Here is a 15,906-nt window from a genome sequence, read left to right as displayed (position 1 = left end):
CCAAGTGAGTATAACGAAAGGTTTGCGATGCCTGGAGAAGTATAACAGTGATATTCTGAGTGTCCTGGTTCCCTGGCCTGTACTGGTCAGGATGGAACATCTCTAAGCTTTTCCTTCTACTGGTCTATAGTATGTTGTGTTTGTTCTCCGGTTGATATTTTGGGGATGGGCTATCTAGACTGCTTATATACCCCTAACAGAGAGCACAGTCGCCCAACAACAAATACTGAGTACAGAGCATTATAATCAGACAAGTCATAAGACCGGCTTCACCAGTCTCCACAAGCCCTGCAGCTAACTGACATTATACACACAACCAGACATTAGGATCAATGTTGAAGGAGAACATTTAACTCAGTACAAGTCTATTTAGGAAAGCCATTATTCACGAAAATTACAAACATGACAGTTGGAGATACCAGGGTCAAAGTAACTCAAGGAGTTAAGCTGGCCATATCAAATGCATTCCCAGCTTCTCAGCAGCTGAAAGAGGCCTTATAATGCAGCCAACCAACAACAACCAATAGAGCGCTCTGACAACTATCGACTATAAACAAACAGCTGATATTACACAACTACTTAAGGTCCAATCCAATGTTAAGATGTCCATTCCACTGTATCCTGTTCGGTCTTTCGTAAGTATTGTATGTTGTCAAAAGCTGCATCTTTACAAAGGCATCTAGTTTAATGAAACCCAAATGGGTCTTAAATTAAACTGTCTAATTCCTGATAAGGAGTTATGTTTATATGGACTTCCCCTTACTGCAGGCAGGCAGGTGTTTGACTTTGCTTCATTTGACTCCTAATCACTAGACTGGTGCAATCAGTAACTAGCTTGATTAGTACAAGACAAGACTTATCACTTGGTGAGGGGTGATGGAAGTCTGATGTTGATAGAACTTCCATCCACCAACTCTTGAATGAAGCTTTACTGTGGGGTCTGAGCATTGGTAAAAAGCTATACTTGGAATTGTAGCTATAATTGTTATTACAGTATTATAACATTTAAGAACAACAAGCAGCCTTGTCTCAGTAGAGTAAATCAAAATGATACATTTAATAGCGGCAGTGTGTGTGCAGTGTTGTAAAGTGCAGTTCTTGGCAGTAGAGTAGTGTAGTATAGAGTAAAGCAGACCAACATGTTCCCCTGGTGGCACTGGTGCCACTAACTTTTTCAGTTGGTGGCACCAGCCCATGATTTGTTTGCATCAAATATTTTTCACAGTTCACACAATTTAAAACATTTGTAATCATCTTAAAAGTCAAAGTGCTTTGACAACTGAGATGGTAATAAACAAGTTTATTTATGTATGTATTTATCTAACATGTCCCTGAAAGAATGCATGATTCAAGATATTCTGCAACCTAATCCAGTGAATGTCGTGAATTTTGGTTTGACAAATAAGCTATTGTTACATTTTACTGTTAAAATAGGTCTCCAGAATGTTCTGAATTGTATTTTGTTCAATAGAGACAATCTTCCCTACATCTTTACATGTGCACTTATATTCTAGGCTCATTTATTTGGGGCTAATTCACCACCTGAGTACACAAAATCTGAAAACACATTAGCTTGATCGGTAACACTAAACATAATACCCAATGCTGGCAGCCATGTATTAATCTAACAGTAAATGTCAAGTACAAAAAAACTTTGCAGTTGTAACCTACAGCTCAATTATGCCTATGCAATAGCCAATGCGCAACATTTCACACACTCTGTATCAAAGCCATATCAAATATCTTGGTTGAAGAATAGTTGCTATTGAGGTCAAAATTGAGAGATCAGAAATAAAAAGGATACCTACAGAAAGCTGAGAACCTCCCCTCTTCAACTGTAACAACAGGATAGCTGTGTTTTCCCCAGCAATTGGATTTAAAAAATCTGAACACTTTTTTTCCCCCAGGAGCATTTTGTTTCCTGGGAAAGGAGAGTGGCTCACTCATCATAGCCGTAGTCCCCAGCAAAACATGCACAGCCACAGGGCAGGAATCATGTGGCTAACGTACTTTACCGTTTGACCAAATCATGGTTAAATCTTGAGTGAGGTGAAAAACTAATGTGACCAGCAAAAAAATAAACAGGCCTAATTAAAAATTGGTGTTACACTGCCAAGTCAAACGTTCAAACGCAATAGTTTGTCACAGTTTCGAACCCTGGTAGAGTACAGTAACATAGATTAGACTAGAGTCGAGTAGCATAGATTAGAGCCGAGACGAGTAGAGGGAGTAAAAACTAGTCTCACGTGACAGAGTTGGAGAGTTGCAGGGCTTCTCTCTCATGTCTCGCTGCCTGCTGACTAGCCTCCTGCAATCCCTCTATGGCCTCCTGGGCTCTCTGGTCTCTCCTCTTCAGCTCTTTGAAGGCTAACACCTTCTCTTTCTCCAGGTCCTTCTCCAAGCGGCCCACCTGGAGGAACACACACCACACAGTGTGTGAATTGAACCCTCTCAACTCACCTCCAAACCGTGATAATAAAATGGTCTGCTAAACTGTACTGAAAATTTGAACAAATACTTACTTTTTACCCACTATACCAGGGTTCCCCAACTGGCGGTGGTTTTATTTGGCCCCCAAGTTTTCTAAGCATCTTTAAAAATCATTGTTGGACATAAAATACTGTAAAAACACCAGGAAATCAGCTCCAAGTGATTTTAAGTTTGGAAATCTGTACCCAAGTATTCCCATGCATAGAGGCACGTGATCATATACAAATGTAAGCAATGTTTGAAATTATTATGTTTTAGTCAAATATTATATCTGTTTAGGCTTCTTGTGGTCAAATTGTAGTCTACAAATTATGTTCCGGCCCCCCGACCATCTGCTCAAGAAACGGCCTGCACTATAGTCAGCCCCTGCAAGCCGAAGGTAATCAGTTTGAACACAGGAATCTGTCTAAACAATTAGGCTTTTCAAAACACTCATGAACAGCATGAGCAGCAAGCATGCACAGTCAGTTATAAACAGATATGAGCTCTATTTTATTAACTCTGCTGGGCCCTTAAGAGGAAGTTCAGGCTGGCCCACAAAAGCTGGCTTTGCACATAAAGAACTGTACCAGTTAAAGCAATGTTGAATGTTTCAAAATAGGGACATTTGTATTGCATCTCAAACTCGTACATTAGATATGACAACTGCAGCTCACGCGCTCTAGTAGTTGATTTATTCATTCACCGAGTTCAATTAAAACTGTAATGTTCTATGTACTGCTGTGTTGTGTTTAATGTTCAATCTCTAATGCTGGTTTGCTCATTATGTTGTATGTAACTTACAGGCTGTGGAAATAATGTTCCTCTCTGAGGACAGTAAAGTATCTGTCTACCTGCTCCAGTAACAGCGCCTGTCTGTCCTCTAGCTCCGCCACACGGGAGGTGCTCTCCTGCAGCATGGTCTGCTGTCTCTGGACGGTGTGCTGCAGCTGCAAGTTCTGCTCACTGGAGCTCTGACACACCAGAGAGCTACCCCTCATCTCCGCCTGCAGAGCCTCCACCTGGGGACAGAGTACGCTGGAACTGCCTGTTTGAACTTCACTAGTCTTCATCCATACACTTCACAAGTTGGAAATGTATTTCATTTTTGTTTCACATCCTAGATTTTTGGGTCTCATATCCTTCACATTGTTCCCAAATTCCTCAGTGCCAGTCTGCTCTCCTGCCCACTCCTTATGGAATGGTCATGCCACACATTGTCATGTTCAGCTTGAGAAGAAGTGACAAGGAGTTGGCAAGAGAGCAAAAACAGATCTGGGACCAGACTTCAACATCCCACCCACAGATATCACACAATGTGTCTGGAATGTTGTAAGTGTTTCACAGGAAATAAAAGCAAGGTGAAGGTCTTCATGTTCTACTTCTTTAGCGTTTGTCTCCAGCTCTCTCTCGTAGCGTCCCTTCACTCCCTTTATCTGTAGCATACAGTCGCTCAACTCATCCTGGCATGTTGTCAGGGCTGTCTCCAAAAACCTCACCTGCAACAGGACCGATACAGGAAAAAGTCTGATTTAGTTGATAACTAAATTGCCATAGCATGTGTTTTCATAAGGACTGACCTTGGTAGTATACTCTGTTGCCTGCACTTTGAGAGCTCTCAAGGCCTCCTGGTCTTGATTGGCTCTCGTCTCTGTATCCTAGGAAGCGACAGGATTATAGCACTAGTCAGATTAATATTGAGATGCCCAGCTGTGTCGTTCTGTCAAACTCAATGACGTGGGTGTGATTTATAAATCTGTGAAGATCTACAGTGTATTCGGAAAGTATTCAGACCCCTTGACTTTTTACATTTTGTTACTTTACAGCCTTATTCTAAAATTGACAAAAAAGTTTTCTTCCTCATCAATCCACACACAATACCCCATAATGACAAAGCAAAAACAGGTTTTTAGAAATATTTGCAAATGTATTAAAAAATAAACAAACATTTACATAAGTATTCAGACCCTTTATTCAGTACTTTGTTGAAGCATATTTGTCAGCGATTACAGCCTTGAGTCTTTTTGGGTATGATGCTACAAGCTTGGCACTGTATTTGGGGAGTTTCTCCCATTCTTCTCTGCAGATCCTCTCAAGCTCTGTCAGATTGGATGGAGAGCATCACTGCCGAGCTATTTTCAGGTCTCTCCAGAGATGTTCGATGGGGTTCACGTCCGGGCTCTGGCTGGGCCACTCAAGGACATTCTGAGACTTGACCCGAAGCCACTCCTGCGTTGTCTTGGCTGTGTGCTTAGGGTCGTTGTCCAGGTTTTCATCTAGGATCTCTCTGTACTTTGCTCAGTTCATCTTTCCTTCGATCCTGACTAGTCTCCCAGTCCATGTAGCTGAAATACATCCCCATAGCATGATGCTGCCACCACCATGCTTCACCGTAGGGATGGTGCCAGGTTTCCTTCAGATGTGACGCTTGGCATTGAGGCCAAAGAGTTCAATCTTGGTTTCATCAGACCAGAGAATCTTGTTTCTCATGGTCCGAGAGTCCTTTAGGTGCCTTTTGGCAAACTCCATGAGGGCTGTCATGTGCCTTTTACTGACAAGTGGCTTCCGTCTTGCCACACTACCATAAAGGCCTGATTGGTGGAGTGCTGCAGAGATGGAGGAAACTTCCAGAAGTGCAACCATCTCCACAGAGGAACTCTGGAACTCTGTCAGAGTGACCATTGAGTTCTTGGTCACCTCCCTGACCAAGGCCATTCTCTCCCGATTGCTCAGTTTGGCAAGGCAATCAGCTTGAGGAAGTCTAGGTGGTTCCAAACGTCTTCCATTTAAGAATGATGAGGCCACTGTGTTCTTGGGGACCTTCAATGCTGCATAAATGTTTTGGTACCCTCCCCCAGATCTGTGCCTCGACACAATCCTGTCTCGGAGCTCTACGGACAATTCCTTCGACCTCATGGCTTGGTTTTTTCTCTGTCAACTGTGGGACCCTATATTAGACAGATGTGCCTTTCCAAATCATGTCCAATCAATTGAATTTACCACAGGTGGACTCTAATCAAGTTGTAGAAGCATGTCAAGGATGATCAATGGAAACAGGACACACCTGAGCTCAATTTCTAGTCTCATAGAAAGGGTCTGAATACTTATGTAAAAAACCTGCTTTAGCTTTGTCATTACGAGGTATTGTGTTTAGATTGAGGGAAAAAATATACTTAATCCGTTTTAGAATAAGGCTGTAACGTAACAAAATGTGGAAAAAGTCTAGGGGTCTAAATACTTTCCGAACGCACTCTAGGTAAAGGTAATGTGAGGTGTGTGTATGGGGCAGACATACATGCGTGAGCTGGTTGAGGGAGGTCTGAAGTCTCTCTGCTCTGTGCTGGGCCTCCTGTCTCTCATGCTGGGCTGAAGACAAGTCTTTCTCCAGCTCTGCTTTCTGAGAGTGCAACTGTACAGGACAGGCAGACATAAAATCACATGAAACAGGCAGGAAACACAAGTATCTTTGCAGGTGCCCAAACATCTACTATACTGTAAGTTAAAGCTGAAATTCAGAATAAGGTGAAACAGTGCCACTTCACCCCCAGCGCATGTTATAGTTTTGTCAATGAAACAGAGTAGAGGAGCATCCAGCATCGTGGCAAAATATTTTCACAGTACATACTCTGCAGTTCTATCACAAGTATGATGGGCAATGATGTGCGAAGGAAAACCGTTGTTGCGGTTTTCTTCCGTCGAAGGAGAGGAGGACCAAAATGCAGTGAAAAACCAAAACAGCCCTATCTGGTGCAAACAAACACAGAGACAGGAACAATCACCCATGAAACACTCAAAGAATATGGCTGCCTAAATATGGTTCCCAATCAGAGACAATGATAAACACCTGCCTCTGATTGAGAAACACTCCAGGCAACCATAGACTTTTCTAGACAACTCCACTCACCACAATCCCATAACCTACAAAAAAAAACCTAGACAAAACCAACACATAATTCACCCATGTCACACCCTTGCCTGACCAAAATAATAAAGACAACACAAAATACTAAGACCAGGGCGTGACAACCGTGGTCGTTGTTTGCAGTAACATCACAAACGGACGTGGCAGTTTCACCTAGTATACGGATTCCAGCTTTCATGTATAACTATTCTAAGACTGAAAGTATGTAAACTTCATGGAATTGCTTATTGTAACCTTGGGTGACTTTTATGAACAGTCAAGTGTGAATAAAGGAATACAGTACATGTATCCTCTCACCATTTTGATTTGATCCTGTAGCTCCTTACGTTGCTCTGAGCCAACTCTCTGAGTCTCCTCCAACTCCTGCTGGAAATCCCTCTTCTTCAAGTCCAGAGTGGTTTTAAAGTGCTGGATACTGCTGCTCTTCTCCTACGTTTCAAACCAGAGACTTCATCAACTAACTAATTAGCCAACTTAAATATAACAGTCTGTGTGTGTGAAAGGACGTGTATGCGAGTTAAGAGAGAGAACTGGGTCTGTCTCAATCAAAAGGCAGGGAGGCATCCTTGTGGATTTAGACAGACCCAACATGTGTAAGTGAAAGCACGTGTGTGTGTAGTGACAACAGTCTGTTTAGTGTAGCCTACTTCAGCATTTGATAGATTAGTGACAACACAATTTATTTTCAGTGTGTGTGTTGAGCACGTCACCATTACCAGCAGGTTCTGCTCCAACTCAGTGGTCTTCTCTACAGCCTGTGAAAGTCCTGCATCTTTCTTCTCTAACTGTTGCACTGTAGTTGCCAGGCAGACGTTATTCCTCCTTAACTGCAATAGAACACATTCACCTCTATGGACAGACATCTCTCATACTGTATACAACAAGTTATCTTTAGTTTCAGGCACTGATTTAAGGCCTTATTGCTCTGATTCTGTGAGTGAGACCCTCACTTGTTCTGGTATTTGACATTATGTAACTCAAATTCCTTTGAGATACTGCCTTCCTTGATTTGAGACCACTCATAATAAAAATGGTGGTACAGTACACTATTCATGTGTCCATCTTTACCTCTCTCTCCAGCTGGTTAATTTGTACTGTCCTCTCCTGCAGCTCTGTGAGTAGTTTCTGAAGCTGGAGGTCTCTCTGGTTCATGTTGTTCTGTAGGGTAGTCATCTCCTCCTGTGTCTGCCTTAGTCTCTCCTGCAGGCCCAGGACGAGAGCCGCCTGTTATACGTGAAATATATGTGAAAAGCTGTTATACAGTTATACGTGAAAGCTGGAATCTGTACTTGGGGAAACTGCCACGTCCGTTTGCAATACAACATTCACCACCAGGGGACAGACATCAGTCACATACAGTACACCAGGGTTTCTCAAACTTGTTGGGACCCCCTCATAATCAGATCACAACTCTAGTGAGATAAAACATAGCAAACAATGAGTTTTACTAGGACTTCAGCAGTGCATAGACGGACAAACCACGTTTCGAGCCTTGGGTAGGAACATTTTAAAAGGCCCCCCAATTGGCATCAGATAGAAAATGTGGCAGTTTTCAAACTAATTTCCTACAATTCTACACATTTTACCATGTGGCAGATGTTTTGTTGCTGCTTTAAAGCTATTACAATTTCACAAGGTAAAGAGAAAATTGCAGTTTTAAAGCTTGAATTACAAGTGCATTTATATATTTTTTAATTTACATTTTTGGGGGAATACAAGAAGTATTGAGTTGAAAAAATATATAAATTGGTGGAGAACTGTTGCAACCAATATCCCTGTGAGCCTCCCAGGCACATGTTGCCCAGGGTTAAGAACATAAAATTGTAAATTAATAATATTACATTGTATTACACCCTCTAAACTTATTCCGCCGATCCCTTGGCCAAAATGTGTATAATCTGCTGTTAGTAATATATATATATACATACATACACACACACATTTTAAAGAGAATAATACATATACAGTACCAGTCAAAAGTTAGGACACATTTACTATTACTATTTCCTACATTGTAGAATAATAGTGAAGACATCAAAACTATGAAATAACACATATGGAATCACATAGTAACCAAAAAAAGTGTTAAACAAGTTTGACAAAGTATCCACCCTTTGCCTTGATGACAGCTTTGCACACGCTTGGCATTCTCTCAACCAGCTTCATGAGATAGTCACCTGAAATTCATTTAAATTAACAGCAGTGCCTTGTTAAAAGTTCATTTGTGGAATTTATTTCCTTCTTAATGCGTTTGAGCCAATCAGTTGTGTCTGGGTTCGCGCACAGGCTCTGTCGCAGCCAGCTGCGACCGGGAGGTCCGTGGAGCGACGCACAATTGGCCTAGCGTCGACCGGGTTAGGGAGGGTTTGGCCGGTAGGGATATCCTTGTCTCATCGCGCACCAGCGACTACTGTGGCGGGCCGGGTGCAGTGCACGCTAACCAAGGTCGCCAGGTGCACGGTGTATCCTCCGACACATTGGTGCGGCTGGCTTCCGGGTTGGATGCGCGCTGTGTTAAGAAGCAGTGTGGGTTATGTTTTGGAGGACGCATGGCTTTCGACCTTCGTCTCTCCCGAGCCCGTACGGGAGTTGTAGCGATGAGACAAGATAGTAATTACTAACAATTGGATACCACGGAATTGGGGAGAAAAGGGGGTAAAAAAATATATATATAAAAAAAAAAAAAGACATGAAGGTCAGTCAATGCGAAAAATTTCAAGAACTTTGACATTTTCTTCAAGTGCAGTCGCAAAAACAATCAAGCGCTATGAAGAAACTGTCTCTCTGGAAGACAGCCACAGGAAAGGAAGACCCAGGGTTACCTCTGCTGCATGGAATCATATAGTAACCAAAAGTATTAAACATATTGTATATTTTAGATTCTTCAAAGTAGCCAACCTTTGCCTTGATGACAGCTTTGCACACTCTTAGCATTCTCTCAACCAGCTTCACCAGGAATGCGTTTCCAACAGTCATGAAGGAGTTCCCACATATGCTGAGCACTTGTTGGCTGATTTTCCTTCACTCTGCGGTCCAACTCATCCCAAACCATCTCAATTGTGTTGAGGTCGGGTGATTTGTGGAGGACAGGTAATGTGATGTAGCCCTCCATCACTCTTTCTTTGTCAAATAGCCCTTACACAGCCTGGAGGTGTGTTGGGTCATTGTCCTGTTGAAAAACAAATGATAGTCCCACTAAGCACAAACCAGATGGGATGGCGTATTGCTGCAGAATGCTGTGGTAGGCATGCTGTTAAGTGTGCCTTGAATTCTAAATAAGTCACTGAGTGTCACCAGCAAAGCACCCCCACACCATCACACCGCCTCCTCCATGCGACAGATTTCCACCGGTCTAATGTCCATTGCTCGTGTTTCTTGGCCCAAGCAAGTCTTCTTAGTATTGGTGTTCTTTAGTAATGGTTTCTTCGCAGCAATTCAACCATGAAGGCCTGATTCACGCAGACTCCCCTGAACAGTTGATGTTGAGATGTGACTGTTACTTGAACTCTGAAGAATTTATATGGGCTGCAATCTGAAGTGCAGTTAACTCTAAGGAACTTATCCTCTGCAGCAAAGGTAACTCTGGGCCTTCCTTTCCTGTGGCGGTCCTCATGAGAGCCAGTTTCTTCATAGCGCTTGATGGTTTTTGCGACTGCACTTGAAGAAAATGTAAAAGTTCTTGAAATGTTCCGCATTGACTGACCTTCATATGTCTTAAAGTATTGATGGACTGTAATTTCTCTTTGCATATTTGAGCTGGACTTGCCATAATATGAACTTGGTCTTTTACCAAATAGTGCATTTTTCTGTATACCACGCCTACCATGTCACAACACAACTGATTGGCTCAAACGCATTAAGGAATTCCACACATTAACAAGGCTCACCTGTTAATTGAAATGCATTCCAGGTGAATTCCTCATGAAGCTGGTTGAGAGAATGCCAAGTGTGTGCAAAGCTGTCATCAAGGCAAAGGGTGGCTACTTTGAAGAATCTCAAATATAAAATATATTTGGATTTGTTTAACACTACATGATTCCATATATGTTATTACATAGATTTGATGTCTTCACTATTATTCTACAATGTTGAAAATAAAGAAAAATCCTTGAATGAGTAGGTATGGCCAAATTTTGACTGGTACTGTATGTATGCACATATGACATACACACTACCATTCAAAAGTTTGGGGTCACTCAGAAATGTCCTTGTTTTCTTGTCCATTAAAATCAGATCAGATCAGAAATACAGTGTAGACATTGTTAATGTTGTAAATTACTATTGTAGCTGGAAACAGCTGATTTTATTTGGAATATCTACAAAGGCGTAAAGAGGCCCATTATCAGCAACCATCACTCCTGTGTTCCAATGGCACGTTGTGTTAGCTAATCTAAGTTGATAATTTTAAAAGGCTAATTGATCATTAGAAAACATAATTAATTGCAAAAGGGTTAGCACAGCTGAAAACGGTTTGTTCTCATTAAATAAGCAATACAACTGACCTTTAGACTAGTTGATTATCTGGAGCATTAGCATTTGTGGGTTCGATTATTGGCTCAAAATGGCCAGAAACAAAAGACTCACAAGTTTCAGAAGAAAGTCCAGAAGGCTATTCCATGCGAGAAAGGACAGCATCCCAGAGTCGCCTCTTCACTGTTGATGTTGAGACTGGTGTTTTGCCGGTACTATTTAATGAAGCTGCCAGTTGAGGACTTGTGAGGCGTCAGTTTCTCAAACTAGACACTAATGTACTTTTCCTCTTGCTCAGTTGTGCACCGGGACCTCCCACTACTTTTCCTATTCTGGATAGAGCCTGTTAAGCCTTTTCTGTTAAGGGATCTTCAGTTTCTTGGCAATTTGTCGCATGGAATAGCCCTAATTTCTCAGAAAAAGAATAGACTGACGAGTTTCAGAAGAAAGTTATTTGTTTCTGGACATTTTGAGCCTGTAATCGAACCCACATATTCTAATGCTCGAGATACTCAACTAGTCTAAAGAAGGCCAGTTGTATTGCTTATTAAATCAGCACAACAGTTTTCAGCTGTGCTAACATAACTGCAAATGGGTTTTCTCCTAATGACAAATTAGCCTTTTAAAATGATAAACTTGGATTAGCTAACACAACGTGCCATTGGAACACAGGAGTGATGGTTGCTGATAATGGGCCTCCGTACACCTACGTAGATATTCTATTTAAAAAAAAGTCTGCCGTTTCCAGCTACAGTAGTAATTTACAACATTGACAATGTCTACAGTGTATTTCTGATCAATTTGATGTTATTTTAATGGACCAACCTTTTTTGCTTTTCTTTCAAATACATGGACATTTCTAAGTGACCCCAAACTTTTGAATAGTAGTGTGGATAATGTGTCCTTCCTTACCTCTCTCTCCAGCTGGTTAATTTGTACTGTCCTCTCCTGCAGCTGTGTGTGCAGTTTCTGTAGCTGGAGGTCTCTCTGGTTCATGTTGTTCTGTAGGGCAGTCAGCTCCACCTGGGCCTGCCTTAGTCTCTCCTGCAGGTCCAGGGCTAGAGCTGCCTGCCTGACTCTCTCCTGCTCCACAGCATGCAACACAGGCAGCAGCTGCTGGTACTGCTCCCCTGACACACCGTAGACACAAAAAACAAACTGACAATTTTTTGGGAGGATACAAACATACTTTGCATTTTTTCATGTGTATCCACAATGTTACAGCATCCAAGGAAGAGAGATATTGTTAGAGTTTACCTACTCTACTGTATACATGGCCTAAAGATGGAAGATTAGTTATGTGCTATACATTGAGTGTACAAAACATTAGGAAGACCTTCCTAATATTGAGTTGCACCCCTTTCTGCCTTCAGAACAGCGTCAATTCGTAAGGGCATGGGCACTACACAAATGTCGAAAGCTGACATGTTGACTCCAATGCTTCCCACAGTTGTGTCAAGATGGCTGGATGTCCTTTGGGTGGTGGACCATTCTTGATACACACAGGAAACTTGAGTATAAAAAACCCAGCAGCATTGCAGTTCTTGACACAAACTGGTACGCCTGGCACCTACTACAATACCCTGTAGGCACTTGCCCATTCACACTCTAAATGGAAAACATACGCAATTCATGTCTCAAGGCTTAAAAATCCTTCTTTAACCTGTCTCCTCCCCTTCATCTACACTGATTGAAGTGCTCTAACAAGTGACATCAATAAGGGATCATAGCTTTCACCTGGATTCACCCGTGTCAGGGAAAGAGCATGATAGTGTTTTGTACACTCAGTGTATACAGACTACAATATGATGTATAGTATTGAAGAGTATAAGCTAGGGAAATCACCTGGCTTGAGTTTGGGGACATCACAGAATGGAGCTGGCTGACAAGGCTTAGCACAGAGTGATCCCCCTCCACTCTATAACAAATATTTAGATCACTTTTACATAACAGTATAGTATATTTTGTCCACCATCATTGTCTGGAACAGAGTTGAGGGTATGCTGAGTTAGCAATATGCAGGGTGCACTATGGTTTTATGGGGCATATACAGCATACAGAATATAGCATGTATAGACAATACACAGAGGGTATAGTTTGAGAGTGTAGTAGGGAGTATGCTCACCTCTCTAAGATGCAGCAGGCTGAGGATGGCCTCTAGGCTGGCCTGTTCAGCCTGGCTCTGCTGTGCTTCTCTCTGACAGTGCTCCAGTCTCTGCTCCTGGCTGGTAGTGAGGTGGCGTAGGTCCCTACACTCCTTCCTCAACACCTCTATGTCCTTCTCAACTATCTCCCTGTCACTCAGTCTTCTCTTCAGCTCCACAGCCTGGACAGAGGCCTCTTCCAGACGAGAACGCAACGTGGCACTCTCTACACTCATCGCCTTGGCTCTGACCGACTCTTCCTTCAACTGGCTGGTCAGAGAGATTCCCAACTACTATTACGATAGGTATGTCCATCACAGTGGTATTAGTATTTTACTAACTACAACCAATCTCAACCATATCCACATATCATGGTTTTAAGCAAAACTGTCCTTTTTACACGGTCCTCCTCATCACATATGATTCAAGTGAAGTGTAACCACATAGATGAATTCATTTGAGATGAAAACACATTTTCAGAGGTTGATTCAGAAATTCATAAGTAAGCTATGACGAGCAGACACTTTAGTACCAACCCGATCAGCTGGTTCATTTCGGTCTTGTCCTGCTCTAGCTGAAGACACCTCCTCTCCCACACCACTCTCTCTTTATCACACTGGATAAGAGCCTCCTTCAGTCTGGCCTCGTTGTCCAACACCTATGGACCACAACACAGCATCCCGTTGCTATACAATCAAAGACTTCAACGTCTAAACCTAAGCAGCGCATTTCACCATGTACTGACAAGCATTTATTCTGAACAAACAGGCTTAAAATACATTTACATTTTTGTCATTTACATAGCTTGACTCGCCATTCGTCTTATTCCATACCTTCTTCAGTTTCTCAGACATATTTCCCTTGTAACTCCGGAGAGCCAATGTCTGCCTCTCTGCAGTAACAAGAGCTTCCTTTCTCTGTTGCTCAACTCTTTGGGATTAATGGAAAATACAGCTGAAGTCAGAAGTTTACATAAACAAGTTAAATGACTCCAACCTAAGTGTATCAACCACTCCACAAATGTCTTGTTAACAAACTACAGTTTTGGCAAGTCAGTTAGGACATCTACTTTGTGCATGACAAGTAATTCTTCCAACAATTGTTTACAGACAGATTATTTCACTTATAATTCACTGTATCACAATTCCAGTGGGTCAGAAGTTTACATACACTAAGTTGACGGTGCCTTTAAACAACCTGGAAAAATCCAGAAAATTACATCATGACTTTAGAAGTTTCTGATAGGCTAATTGACATCATTTGAGTCAATTGGAGGTGTAGCTGTGGATGTACTTCAAGGCCTACCTTCAAACTCAGTGCCTCTTTGCTTGACATCATGAGAAAATCAAAAGAAATCAGCCAAGACCTCAGAAAAAAAATTGCAGACCTCCACAAGTCTGGTTTATCCTTGGGAGCAATTTCCAAACACCTGAAGGTACCATGTTCGTCTGTACAAACAATAGTACGCAAGTATAAACACCATGGAACCAAGCAGCCGTCATACCGCTCAGGAAGGAGACACAGTCTGTCTCCTAGAGGTGAACGTACTTTCGTGATAAAAGTGCAAATCAATCCCAGAACAGCAAAAGACCTTGTGAAGATGCTGGAGGAAACTGGTACAAAAGTATCTATATCCACAGTAAAAATGAGTACTATATCGACATAACCTGAAAGGCCGCTCAGCAAGGAAGAAGCCACTGCTCCAAAACCGCCATAAAAGAAGCCAGACTACTGTTTGCAACTGCACATGGGGACAAATATTGTACTTTTTGGAGAAATGTCCTCTGGTCTGATGAAACAAAAATAGAACGGTTTGGCCATAATGACCATCGTTATGTTTGGAGGAAAAAGGGGGAGGCTTGCAAGCCGAAGAACACCATCCCAACTGTGAAGCACAGGGGTGGCAGCATCATGTTGTGGGGGTGCTTTGCTGCAGGAGGGACTGGTGCACTTCACAAAATAGATGGCATCATGAGGGAGAAATGATGTGGATAGATTGAAGCAACATCTCAAAACATCAATCAGGAAGTTGAAGCTTGGTCCAAAATGGACGATGACCCCAAGCAAACTTCCAAAGTTGTGGCAAAATGGCTTAAGGACAACAAAGTAAATGTATTGGAGTGGCCATCACAAAGCCCTGACCTCCATCCTATAGAAAATTTGTGGGCAGAACTGAAAAAGTGTGTGCGAGCAAGGAGGCCTACAAACCTGACTTAGTTACACCAGCTCTGTCAGGAGGAATGGGCCAAAAGTCACCCAACTTCTTGTGGGAAGCTTGTGGAAGTCTACCCGAAACATTCGACCCAAGTTAAACAATTTTAAAGGCAATGCTACCAAATACTAATTGAGTGCATGTAAACTTCTGACCCACTGGGAATATGATGAAAGAAATAAAAGCTGAAATAAATCATTCTCTCTACTATTAGTCTGACATTTCACATTCTTAAAATAAAGTGGTGATCCTAGCTGACCTAAAACATGGAATTTTTAATAGGATTAAATGTCAGGAATTGTGAAAAATTGAGTTTAAATGTATTTGGCTAAGGTGTATGTAAACTTCCGACTTCAACTGTATATCTTAGTTAACAAAAAAGCACTAGTACAAGGAGGTGACATCAGGTGATGTGTATTACATACAGTGTACAAAACATTAAGAACACCTGTCCTTTCCATGAAAGACTGGCCCGGTGAAAGCTATGATCGCTTACTTATGTCACCTGTTAAATTCACTTCAATCAGTGTAGATGAAGGGGAGGAGACAGGTTAAATAATGATTTTTAAGCCTTCAGACATGGATTGTGTATGTGTGCCATTTAGAGGGTGAATGGACAAGACAAAATATTTAAGTGCCTTTGAACGGAGTATGGTAGTAGCTGCCAGGCGCACCAGTGTGTGTCAAGA

The 15,906-nt window shown here is 42.0% G+C and overlaps 1 protein-coding gene across 2 annotated transcripts in view; it reads right to left on the bottom strand.

Moving 5' to 3' along the window:
- The window catches only part of LOC110523008 (coiled-coil domain-containing protein 18), a 42,614-nt gene that overhangs the window by 25,059 nt on the left and 1,649 nt on the right, over positions 1-15,906 (bottom strand). The window contains exons 6-18 of one of the 2 annotated variants that reach the window (XM_021601425.2): positions 13,839-13,935; positions 13,542-13,663; positions 12,987-13,275; positions 12,707-12,779; positions 11,774-11,991; positions 7,460-7,615; positions 7,108-7,218; positions 6,689-6,820; positions 5,765-5,878; positions 4,050-4,127; positions 3,852-3,968; positions 3,324-3,491; positions 2,247-2,410 (exon numbers count right to left, since the gene is read on the bottom strand). In XM_021601425.2, the coding sequence (XP_021457100.2) occupies positions 2,247-2,410; positions 3,324-3,491; positions 3,852-3,968; positions 4,050-4,127; positions 5,765-5,878; positions 6,689-6,820; positions 7,108-7,218; positions 7,460-7,615; positions 11,774-11,991; positions 12,707-12,779; positions 12,987-13,275; positions 13,542-13,663; positions 13,839-13,935 (1,839 nt within the window). The remainder of the gene's footprint in view (positions 1-2,246; positions 2,411-3,323; positions 3,492-3,851; positions 3,969-4,049; positions 4,128-5,764; positions 5,879-6,688; positions 6,821-7,107; positions 7,219-7,459; positions 7,616-11,773; positions 11,992-12,706; positions 12,780-12,986; positions 13,276-13,541; positions 13,664-13,838; positions 13,936-15,906) is intronic. The other variant, XM_036978433.1, reaches the window with a different exon arrangement.

This window comes from Oncorhynchus mykiss, chromosome 5 (assembly GCF_013265735.2).
Source record: "Oncorhynchus mykiss isolate Arlee chromosome 5, USDA_OmykA_1.1, whole genome shotgun sequence".
Taxonomy (NCBI): Eukaryota; Metazoa; Chordata; class Actinopteri; order Salmoniformes; family Salmonidae; genus Oncorhynchus; species Oncorhynchus mykiss.
The sequence above is the reverse complement of the archived record's forward strand: the minus strand, read 5'-3'. Positions and strand labels throughout refer to the sequence as shown.